The 12,467-nt window shown below is 51.1% G+C and overlaps 1 protein-coding gene and 1 long non-coding RNA gene across 2 annotated transcripts in view; one reads left to right on the top strand and one right to left on the bottom strand.

Annotated features, from left to right (window-relative positions):
- Positions 1–7,156, top strand: part of LOC112473653 — a 9,475-nt gene extending 2,319 nt beyond the window's left edge. Inside the window, exon 2 of the long non-coding RNA XR_003044102.1 lies at positions 998–7,156. This is a non-coding gene — a long non-coding RNA (uncharacterized LOC112473653). The remainder of the gene's footprint in view (positions 1–997) is intronic.
- The window catches only part of RIN3 (Ras and Rab interactor 3), a 101,817-nt gene that overhangs the window by 66,225 nt on the left and 23,125 nt on the right, over positions 1–12,467 (bottom strand). Inside the window, exon 2 of the mRNA XM_015599747.2 lies at positions 11,335–11,542. Within this exon, the coding sequence (XP_015455233.1) occupies positions 11,335–11,542 (208 nt within the window). The remainder of the gene's footprint in view (positions 1–11,334; positions 11,543–12,467) is intronic.

Here is a 12,467-nt window from a genome sequence, read left to right as displayed (position 1 = left end):
GTGGTGTACGTGTGGCGGGGGGACACCTGCGCAGGTCACTTGTTCAGAAGCAGATACACATGGCCGAGCTGCTCTGCCTCATCCTGGAGTGTGAGGAATGGCACAGGAAGGAAGGCAGTGCTTTCAAACTGTGTATCATGACCCATTAGTGCAAATACCACCAACTATTTTTTTTTCAAAATAAAATTTAAGTATAAAATAGAAAATAATAAGGATGTCTATAATAAGAATAGACTTTTTGTCGGGGAGAGAGAGAGAGAGAGAGAGAGAGAGAGAGAGAGAGAGAGAGAGAAAGAGAGAGAGACACCCATGGAGGGCCAGGCCACAGCACAAGATGTATCTAGAGAGAGAGAGAGAGAGAGAGAGAGAGACCCATGGAGGGCCAGGCCACAGCACAAGATGTATTTCTTACTCTGACAGTCGCTTTCTTCCTTGACTCTATGGTCTGCCCACTGAACTCTCCCAAACGTGACTACAAGAACAAATCACGGTTGTCATCCTCAGCAACCTCCCTCGATGCCACCCTGCCATCTAGTTGACTCGTAACTTTCTGGATTTCTTCACTATGCTGAGACATCGACCCTGTTCTCTGCCCTCATGTTCCACAGAGAGAAAGAACGAAGACCAGAACCCTCGGACAGGACTCCAGCTGGGGAGAGTCACGATCTGTCACAATCTGTATGTCTTCTCAGGCTCCCAGAGGGCCCTGAGCAGCCAGTGATGAGCTCTGTGGCCCTGGGTAATTCCGTGGCTTCCCTGAGCCTCAGTGCTCTGATCTGTAAATGGGATAACAACACGTAGGATCGCCCAGCAGAAACAAGACATGAAACCAAAGCCCTGCCCCTCAATGCTGGAAGAGGGACTTGAGATATTTGAGCGTAGGGAAGCACCCACGGGATGAGCGGGTCTCTGCAGAGGCTAAGGATTCATTCTTCATTTGTCCCCTCCGCCCTCCACCCATCAGCTCACAGCTGGTTTTTGTTCTTTGGTCTCCCAGGGTCAGGCTCCATCCAGAACTGGAGATCAGTCTACTACATGCGCTTTTGTGGAAAAGAATCAGGAGGGATTTTTCCTTGGCAGAGTGGTTCAGCTGACAGTAAGGAGCCACAAATTCAAAGAGTGGCTGCCGGCTGCGCTCTACCTGACACGGGAGAGTGGCTGCCGGCTGCGCTCTGGCCCAGGCACCTGACACGGGCATCACCCTCGCTGCTACACTGTTCTCTCTGATGGATGAAGGAAGGCTCAGGGCACAGGGGGGTCAGACGCAAGGCCAAGCTGACGGGAAGTGCAGAAGCAGGAGGCAGCCCCGGGAGTCGGCGTGAGCATCTCGTTCATCTCCTGGCGTCGTGTCTGTGTCATCTGCTCATTGGATGGCGAGGTGTGGACGGGGGCGGAAAGCCCCCCAAGCTGAATTCTGACGAGTCCCCAGTTCTGAATGCGCAACACCTCCCCCATTCGCTATGACCACAAAGGCCCATGTAGCACTTTCTCTGCCATGGCCAAGTCTTGGGGCTCTTATCCGATAAGCCAGGATAAGGCACCGGGGGTAGAAGGTGCAGAGGTGGCAGAGGTTGTTAGTGAGGGTGGGGAGGAAGGCTAGAGGAGTCCTCTGACCCTTCCTGCCCACATGCTGGGAGGGTAGGTGCCTGCTGTGGGCAGAACCCCGGCCACTATCCTTCAGAATAAGATGGCCTGTTCTGCCTTCCCCCTCGAGGGAGTAGCTGCTCAGTTTGTCACATGGTCCCTTCTAGGAAGTACCCACAGGCAGCACCTCACAAACTGTCTCTGTGCAGCAAACTGCAGAGATTGAGGCAGGTAGTGACTCCTGCAAAGCATTCTGGGTCATGGTGAATCTCTGTGCTTAAACCCTGCACAGTACAGCCGAGGTCAGTGCTGGGAGGAAGACCATCTGTGTGAGCTGTCTTTCCCCTCCCCCAGCCCCACCCTCACCGGGTGTTCATTGTTATCCTCCAAGGAGATGCTTCCCATAATAGTTGTGGCAGGTGAGTGCACGAGGCCTAAAGCATTGGGTGGGCCGCCCAGAACTCCTTCTCCAACACCCTTGAGGGTTCCGTTCCCCAAGGGTGCGAATTCTCCAAGCCTCCCCTTGCTTCTCTTTCTGTTGCCTGAGCTAGCTTTTTAGAGATGGAGTGGGACTCACATCCCGGCTCTGCCGCTTACTAGCTGTGGCTCCAGGGGCAAGTTACTTTTACTTCTCTTGGTCTCAATATCCTCACCTGAGCATGAGAATAGTCATATCTGCCCTTCAGAGTTGCTGTGAGAATTGCTGATCATGTATATAAAATGCCTGGCACAGAGTATGCACTTAACTAATAATGTTTATTATTACAGACTGCTAGCATTTACTGAGCACTAAACCACATGCTAAGATTTTATATGCCTAATCTCACGATCGACAAATGATAATTATTAATAAGATCATTATTGTGGATCTGTATTCAAACGAAGAGATAGGAAAAAAGGACTCAAAGACCATTTGCTATATGGTAGGTTAAAAATGGCCACAAACCCTTGGCAGCATTTCCTACTCAAAGGTAGAGTCTACTTCCCCACCCCGGGAAGGGCGGCCCTGAGACTCGCTTTGACCAAAAGAATGCAGCAGGAGTGACACTGGGGAGTTCTGGGCCCAGGCCTTAAGAGGCACGCCAGCATCCATGCTGGCCCTTTAGGACCATAGCTCTCATGTGAAGACGCCTGAGCGAGCCTGCTGGAGTCGGATGGCCCGGCCAACAGCTGGCACCAAACGCCAGACACGTCGGTGAGGCCATCTCAGGCCAGCCAGCTCTAGTCACGCTGCCAGATCACTGCAGCTATGTGACTGACCCTCGGAGAGACCAGCAGAAGACATCGCTCAGCAGAATGCCGCCCAAATTGCTGACCTCCAGAATCGTGAGCAAATCAAATGGTGACTGCTCGAAGCCACTGAATCGTGAAGTGGTTTGTTATGCAACAGTAGGTAATGGCATAGCCATGGGATATATGAATATGAGGCCTCATCCTTTGGGTACCCCCTCCTCCCTTCCTTCTATGAGGTACTGCTGAGGGGCCCCCAGAGCTTGGGGGGTGAGGTTCAAAGCCAGTGATGTGCCCAGCTCCTCACTCCATCCAAAGAAAGACCCAGGTACAAAAAGACCTTCTGCGGTCCCATCGCTTGTTAGCGGCTGAGCCGGGACAAGCGTGCAAAGCCAAGGACCTTCAGGCCAGGGTTGTGACCATTGCAGTACCTGTCTTCCAACCCAATCGAACCACAAGTGTCAACTAAGCACGTGCCATATGCCAGCCACCAGGTGGAGGTTTTAGATCCCTCGCAGCAACTCCTCCCTGGGATTTGGACTAGTTTATCCTCTGTGCAGGGGAGAAAACAGTGGGGGAGGGGAAGATCCAGAATGCTGGGCCCTGGGGCCTTTCCTTTTAAGACGTTAGCCTGCAGGCTCTGGAGCCCGACTTTGAGTTCAGTCCTTAGCTGCCTAGCTGTGGGGCCTCTCTGGGACTGCTGCTTCCTCTGCAAAATGGGATCATAATAGCTCCCGCCTGTGATAGTCACTAAGAGTTAGCTCCCCAAGAACCAGTCCCCTCTTTCCTTACTAACTGACCCCAGTTCGGACCTGGGAACATTGTTCCCTGCCTCAGGAGATGAATCATGTTTGATCAAAGCCGATCACAGTTATTCTGCCCCCCGCGCCATTCGCCCCCTTTCCCAGCCTGCCTCACTGTTAGGGGTGGCCAAGAAGCCATCTAGAAAAACATTTGTTCCCTGACAAAAAGGCTGAGCCTAGGAGAAGAAAGCCTTTTGTCTCTGACCTCTTGCCTTTGAATGGATGAGATGGCTGGAGCAGCAGCTGCCATTTTGTTACCATGAGGTGACAAACCTAAGGACAAAAAGCCAACACCTTGAAGATGGGGCAAAAGACCTGGGTCCTGAAAACATCACTGAGCTGCCAAATTAGCTCTGGGCCCCAACCTCCAGATTCCTCACTGGGTAAACAATAGTAGCCTATCGTTTAGGCTGCTAGGGAAGTTACCATAGGTTGGGTTTGTTGTTACTTGAAGGAAAAAGCATTCCCAGATGACCCACTGCCTCAAAGGATTATTGGAAGAACTGCACAGATGACTTCAGTAGAGTGCCTACTATATAATAAGCACTCAGTACAGGGCGCCTCCCTTCCCCGGTGCCCCACTACCTGCCTCACTCAGAGCCCTGGGGACAAGTGGTGAAGAGCACCCTACTGTAGAGGTAGCATTCCTATCCTCAGTTGTTTGTGATGGCTTCGTGAGTCAGAAAGGCAACACGGTGGGGCAGCAGGAGCCCCGGACAAGGAGAAACACCGTCATCGGCGGCTTGGGACCTCAGCCCTGAGTGAACAGATTAGCTCAAGACGAGCAGCGGGGGAGCATGAGGTGACACGTCCAGGCATCGGGGCCTTCTTCGTCCACCTCCAGGACACTCGCCTATGGGCAACCCAGGATTATTACAAATGGAGAAGTTCACGGTCATGCCCACGGCGAGGCCCCCTATCCGCCACTTCCCCGATTAGCCAGGCCATCAACAGACCTTGCTGTGCCCTGCGTCCTCACTCGACCTCTCTCCCCTATGGGAAAAGCGTCGTCCGAGTCGGCCCGCTCTTTCTGCTCTCTCTTTTCCCTCCCGCTCTCGTCAGTTCTCCCAATGCACTGGATGAGGAGCCCTCAGAAAACAGAAGAACCCTTTCCCCACGATTGTACAAACTGACGGGGGGCATGCCCACTCCAAGAGTCCAACCCCCGCCACCTCCAAAAAAAATCGACAGTGGGTTAGCAGTCAAAGCACTGTCTGTGAGGGAGACAGTTCGTGTCCCTCCTATTTCTGACCCTGGTTTGCTGTGTCCTTTGGTAAGTCACTTCCCCTCTCTGAGATGACTTTTCCAATCTATTGGGGTGGGGCAGGGGCTGAAAGTTCCAGGGCTCCTTCCTTCTAGAAGACACTCCCTCAGCATCACTGCCCTGGGGTCTTTCCCAGATCCCAAGAGGCTTGCACAAAGCTTAGTTTCATGGATAAGTAATTGCAATCCAGGAGGCTGGGACAGTCGGTCATGGAGCCTCTCTGTCTACCTTCAGCCGGGGCTGGGTTTGGAAAGACCAGCTGATTTCACTAACGGCTGGGACTGAATATGCTCAGGGAGAGAAGTATGCAGCCTCTGCCCTCCCTTCCTCCTCTCCAAATAAATACATAAAATCCCCAAACTAAACACTAGAAATGGGTAGTTTTTTTTTTTTTTTTCCCCTACTGGATAGTTTTGTTTTTACACTCCATTTTTGGCCGGGACAATCCCGAGCTGTCTGCATTTTCCACTTTTGTTATTTTAGGACTATTTTCCAGTTGCTTGGGGGAAATTTTCCAATCATGCCCATTAGGGCAGGAACAGAAGCGGCCAGTTCTTCCCAGAGACCACTAGTGTAGAGGCTGCCATGACAGAGGAAGTCGGTGGCCCAGTGGCTGCAGCGCACTCTGGACACACGTGGCCCGCTGTCCCATCACCTACGATATAGTTGTGCCATGGCATAGAGAATTTCTCTATCCTGGCTCTACACCAGAACCACCTAGGCAGCTTTAAAACATACTGAAGCCTGAGCCCCACTCCAAACCAAGGAAATCAGCATTTCTAGAGATGAGCCAAGACTTGGAGCTGTGCAAAGCCCTCGAAGGCAGGCAGTCGGTGGGTTCGAAGCCCGTGTCGCCACTGAGTATTACTCAGGGCGGGCTCCTCACCGTCGGAGTTGAACTTTCTTACTCTCACATGGAGAGCCTGCACCGTCCTGCACACAGCAGACCTGCAAGAACTGTAGACTGCACCTCTCCCCCGGCCCTGCCCCCCAAAGGGGCAAAAGAGGGGCTTCATGATGCTTTCGCCAAACTAATATGGGATAGGATTGGTATTCCTTAGGCTCATACCTGGGGAAGGTGCCTCGAACCACCTCCATAGCTGGTCCATATCATATCTCAGGATCCTGCCACTCTTGAGCTAATCCCCGACTACAAAAAGCAATCTTATACGAAGTTTTTTTCATTAAAAACCACCTTTTGGCCTAGAAGCAATGACACTCCAGTAAGCAATGAACACACATAGTTCCCGGATCATGGTTTCTAATATTATTCTCCAATAAAAGGAACAAAGCGTCTTGGAGAAATGGCTGATTCTAGGATGGGGGCAGGAAATATACAAGACAAGGTGGAGTGTCTTCTAGTGTAAGAAAAATCAAACAATCAAACAAAACACACACACAGTGATGGGGGTATGTCAAAGGGACATGGGAGCCAACTCAAAGAGCTCCCGGTAGCCAAAGTTGGAACAATCTACGCAACTAAATAATTATAGTAGTATTGGATTATAACCCAAAGCATAAAATAAATATCTATGAGTCCTTATTGATATAAGTAAATGACTGAATAAGTCAATAAATGAGGGAAGAGGCAGATTTCTTGTGCAGAAGAATTCCAAATAATTTACGTGCATACTCAGTCAAAGAGGTGGAGTATGACTCCCCACTCTCGAGCTGCGGGCTGTGCATAGTGACTTCCTACCAAAGAGAACAATGTGGAAAGGGGAGGAAAGGAGTAACTTTCTTCGTGGAGGAACCTGACAAACACAGCCTCGGCCCGGTGACCAAGGTCAACATCAATGGCGGGAAGTCTGTTGACAGTATGTACCTGTGGTACGATGTAATGAGAAAGGCACTTCGCCTCCGTGGTCTTCCCCCCGAAACCGATAACCCCGGTCTAACCATCCGAACAATCCCGGCTGAGGGACATTCTATAAAATACCTGACCAGTCCTTGAAACTGTCAAGGTGGTCAGAAACAAAGATCGTCTGAAAAACTGTCACAGCCAAGAGGGGTCTAAAGAGACAAGATGACTAAATGTAATATGGCGCCCTGGATGAGATCCTGGGACAGAAAAAGGACAAACCAAGGGAAGCTGAGTAAAGTATGGGCTTTAGATGATACTCATGTATCGATGTAGGTTCATTAACTCAGACAAGTGAGCTCTACAAATGTTGGACATTAACAATGGAGAAACTGGCTGAAGGGACTCTCTGTACCATCTTTGCAACTTTTCTGTAAGTCTAAAACTTCTAAAATAAAATAAACAAAAACACTGCTTGGGTATGGAATGAATAAAGGTGGCTTTTTAATCGCCTTGTTTCTGGATACACACAAATCAAAAATGGGCCGATATGTTCCCAACGCCTTATCAGAGAAGCAGGCTACAGGGAGGGGAGATGGGGTGTGATGGAGCGGGCGGGACATGGTCAAGGTCAAAGTCACATAGATATTTAGGATGAAAGGTCTGGATCCCCAGTCTCTTGACCATTGGCCCCGGACACAATGAAGCACTGTCTCTCATTGGTGCCAGGAGGGGTGGGTCCAGGTGATCTGCGAAGACTCTATGAGCTCTCCCAGCCTGGGGGCCACCCGGTGTCTGTATCTTTACAAACACAGTGAAGCCATTGCACTGGTGGAATTTCAGACAGTTCTGTGGGGGAGACATTATGCAGCATCCCTGAAGATCACACCACGCAGACTCTGCTCTTACCAGCTCTGTGACTTCAGGCAAGTGAGCTACCTTCTCTGTGTCTTCATTTCCTTACCTGGAAATGGGGACACTAATAACACCTGCCTGAGAGAAATCACTGCGAGGATCAATAAGATCATGCAAAAGGCAACTTTAGGTAAAAGTTGGCCAATCTTTTAATCAGAGCATGAGCTTAGGGCTTTGCTTCTGCCTGAAAATACAAGCCGATGGGGAGGGTGGGGGAGGTAACAGAAGGTGCACCTGCTCCGATTCTGTTGTCCTCGGGGCTGACCCAGCACCGGCGGCCTCTGAGGGGGCAGTGAGTGGGCAGCAGGGGGAAGGGCCTGGCTGGCCTCCTTCCGTGAAGTCAACTTTGGTCTTTACAGCAGCCTCACTCTCGGGATCAGATTCAAGGCCCTGGACAAGGGCGCCACCTCAGGACCCAGCCTGAAGTTTTCTGTTTTCTATCCTCAGCCCCTGGACTGCAGAAGAATGAAGGGGTCCCTGGGCCTCTTGCAGCCACTGAGGCTGGGATTGTGGTTAAAGCCCGGCTCTAACGTGTGCTCACCTGGAAAATGAACCATGCCCTGTGGTCTCTGCCTCATGTCCCACGAAGGTGCTGAACAACCTGGCTTAGCTCCGTCAGCTCCCCAGGACCAGCCCCACCCTCCCTGCCATCCTCTATTTACTTGTTCAATGAACAATCAGAGCCAGACCTCCTCTGTGCCCAGGCCTGCGTGGACACTGGCGTCACGAGGTTGAGGAATGAAGCGTGGTCCTGCCCTCCAGCGACCTGGTTGGGTCCAGTTCCTCCGGTCAGCCTTCCGTCCCTGTGTGCCCCAGCCCAGCTCGCGCTCACTTCAGGGGCTCGGCCTGTGCCGTGCCATCTCCAACAGACCCTCTCAGCTCCCCAGGGCATCCAAATCCTGCCCATCCATCCTGAACAGCCCAGCTTAGCATCTGCCTCCTCCGGGAGGTCCGCCCAGTCACCCCACGGCTCAGCATTCTCTTTGCCCACAGGCTGTTTCTGGCCAGAGTCAGGTCTTCTCATACTCAGGGCAGAGAGGAGGTGCTGGAACATGAATCCTCACATCCCAAACCTTGGACCAATGGCTGCCAAGAGTTGGTGGATGATACCAGCACCTGCACCCTCAGTGATAAAACCCTGAGATATGTATTCTACACTGGCTCCCACGGTGCCCAGCAGGATTCAGCTCCACCTGCCTGCAGGGGTAACGTTCACGGTCACACACCTTCCATCAGCTGCCTTCCCTTCCCCATCTGGTTTCCCCTGTGAGTTACCTCCCAAGTAAACCACTTGCACTCAGATCCTGGTCTTAGGTCTGCTTCTGGGGAAGCCCGAAGTAGGACGCGTCTCAGCTTCACTTTCGCTCTCTGGGATAATAGCAGAGTCTGCTCCAAAGGGTTAATGCGAGGATTAAACGACATGACGCTCATACAGCATTTGGACCAGGGCCTGGCATTAATAAGCATCCTCCATGTAAAACCACTGTGCCTATTTTGAGTTGGGCTTATCTTACACTGTTTGAAGAAAGGACTGACCCTTTGACGAAGCGGGCATGGCTTACACCCAGCCCAGCTTGCCCCAGAGATCCACCTGCCTACTCTCTGCACAGGTCCTCACTGTCTGATCCACTCCTAGCTATACACGTGCCCAGGACATGCCCCTCCTTGACCAAGAAAGGTCCAGAAAATGGCCCCCTTGCTCCGTGGACCTTGCCCTTGGGTCCACTTTTGAGCTGCATCCTCCCAGGAGGGGTGGGAAGGTGATTGATCCCGTCAGAACCTAATAGGGAGTGGACGACCGACCGGCCAGGCCGAGGCTGGGAGTGCCGACGTGAATCCAAATTTTATTTGCTACACAGTTTCATCATCTGCTCTGAAGCCCTAAGACCGTTCAAAACTGAAAACCTTTTGGTGGGAAGAATAGCATGAATCCAAATTTTATTTGCTACACAGTTTCATCATCTGCTCTGAAGCCCTAAGACCGCTGGAAACTGAAAACCTTTGGGTGGGAAGAATAGCATCTTGTTTTCTTGAGGACTACAACCTCCCTGTGTACCCCCTGGAGTCCATCTGTGGACCCCCAGGCTCAGCCTGGTTCTGAGGCTGGGCTGGCTCACCGGGCGCCTCTCTCGCTACCCAAAGGAGGCCTCCCCTGGTCTCGGGCAGGGCTCTGCTGGGCCTTCAGGCCTCTCCGTCCCCATTCCCTATGGCAGGGGCCTGTGGCAAAGGGAGGCTCGGACTTTGCTGGAGGCCCCGTAAGTTCTAGCAATTCCAGTTTTCAGGTACAACAGACCAACTGAGCCCCTTGTGTTCATGAGCCTGGACTGTTCCCCAGACACAGTGTACGACTCCATGCCACACTGGTGAGACCAGCAAAAAGGCCCAATGGCTGAAAGATACAAATCCATCTGTGTCAAATAAAACATGGGTACAATACGACGCAGGTGCACCCATACCGCCTGGGTTCAAATTCCAGCTGGGGCACTCGCTAGCTGTGTCACCTGGTGGGGCGGGGGCGGGGGGGTCACTCAACTTTGTATCTCTTTTGTATCTCGGTTACCTCATCTGTAAAATGGGCGTAATAGTAATTCCTACCCCAGAGGGCTGCTGTGAGGATAAATTGTGCTAATTCACTGAAGGACTTAGACGAGTGCCAGGACATCGTGAATGCTTAGCGAATGCTCGCTGTCACAGATATGGGACTCTGCACAGAAAAGGGCTGGAGAGGCACATCATGCATTCTAGCAAAAATGACTTCTGGGAGCAGACGATGGCTGCCAGAGGCCCGGGGAAGCGGGGAGGGGAGTGACTACTTTACGGGCAAGGGGTTTTATCATTCTGGTGATGACATATTTTACAAGAACATAGAGGTGGCGGCTACACAATACTGAATGTACTAAATCCTGCGCTTTAGAATGGCTAACGTTATGTCACGTGAATTTCACCTTGTGAAAAACAAACACAAAAAGACTTGTGGGAAGTGGGTTAGGTGAAAAGCAGTCGGCAAAGACCTTGATAAGATGTTTTACTTTTTACTTCGTCACTTCTGCTCAGCTTGACTTTTTTTTTTTTTTTTACAATGAACACATATGTGCATCACTTTTATAATTAAACAAATTAACTATTTTTTTTTTTTAAAGGAAGCAGCATGTAAGAGAATAAGCGTGGGCTGGGGTGGGGTGGGGTGAGGTGGGGTGGCATTTGGTGAGCTCTGACTCACTGCTCCTTATCTACCCACCCATCTCCAGTGAACGCTTACACTACTGGGAGGAAGATGCTGCCAATGGTCTCATTTCAAAGTGAGAAAAGTGAGACTCAGAAAATTTAAGCCACTTGCCCACCTCACAGAGCCCGACTCCAAAAAATCTTTCGACCCCATCACACGCCCCCTTGTTTTCACATGTAAAACAGGGGAGTAGAAAATGATTTCCTAGGTCCCCCTGGTTCTGATATTTTCTAGTCCCAGGATGCCTGGCTGAGTTCTCAAAATGTCCAGAAAGCCCATGCCAGCCACATTTGCCCTGCTGTCCAGTGGGGACACCTGGTCTCCAAAGCAGAAACCAGCCTTGCCACCACATCCCCCGCTCCTGCATCCTGGGAAAACCACCCTGGTTGAAAAGCCGATACACCTGGGAAAGGTAAGCAAACGGGATCCACTTCCGTGGGTGGGGGTGCTAAGCAGCTCCTTGTGGCTGTTACCTGCCCAGCGGCCACGAAATGAAGAGACCCCGACTTACCCCAATCGCCTCCCGGTGCAGGATCCTGGCTGTCTCTGCCTGGCCCAGGCCCAGCTGCAGCCACACGGGGCACGTTTTGATGAGCTTCTCCAGGATGCTGATGCCCCGGCGAGGCAGGCAGTTCTTGGGAGTGACCGGCAGACACGGCCCCGTGCCATCTTCCTCCTCCTCTTCCTCTCCCTCTCCTTTGTCAATGTCTGGAACAAGACTGGGAACAGAATCAAATGATCAGTCCATCCTGCAGCCCTGCGGAGAGGGGTGTAGAGCCAACGGGGGTTCGATTCAACTGAGCTTACTTATTTAGCATCTATGAAGCCGGTGGCCCTTTGGGGAGTTTAAAAAAAAAAAAAAGAACAAATCACCATCTTCACCTGACGGCGCTTATAATAAAATCGTTTGGACATACACAGAAACAACCAGCCAAAGCACAAGACTGGAATGAATGTAACAGAAGCACAGTGTGACGCATGTAGAGGTTTTCCAGCCCAGGGAGGCTTCAGGGGGACACGAGGGCGTTTGAGCAGAGCTCTGAAGAGGATTTTTAAAAAACTCTTTAAAGGGAGTGTAACTTACTCACAGTGCCATGCACAAGCCTCTGGCACACAGCTAGACAAAATTTTACATATGTCTACACCCGTGTGACTACCACCCACCCCAAGATAGAGAACCGTGCTGTTCAGTGCTGTAATGAACACTTAAAAAGTGGGATGTCGGAATCGAGGCATGATGCGAGTGTAATATACGCACGGGAGTTCAAAGACTCGATGTGAAAAAAGAGACTGTAAAATAGCTCATTAGCAATATTTTACATTAATCACATGCTGAGATGGTAATAGTTTGGATATATTGGGTTCACGAAAACATTATTAAAATTAATTTCACCTATTTCTTTTCACTTTTTTAATGTGGCTACCAGAAAACGTGAAACTACGTATGCGGCTTGCATTATATTTCTATGAGATGTGCCGAGACACGATTTCCAGAAGGCTCCCTTGTGCCTCGTCCCAGTCAACACTCTCCGCCCTCCCCGCTCCCCAAACACCCCAGGATGAGGATGTAACAGATCAGGGTGGAGCAAGAGGAGAATCACAGGCCTAAGAAGCAACAGAACTAAAGTAGAGGTCCAGTTTGAG

This window comes from Pteropus alecto, unplaced genomic scaffold (assembly GCF_000325575.1).
Source record: "Pteropus alecto unplaced genomic scaffold, ASM32557v1 scaffold8, whole genome shotgun sequence".
Taxonomy (NCBI): domain Eukaryota; kingdom Metazoa; phylum Chordata; class Mammalia; order Chiroptera; family Pteropodidae; genus Pteropus; species Pteropus alecto.
Note: the sequence above shows the minus strand (reverse complement) of the source record. Positions and strands in the feature narration are given on the sequence as shown.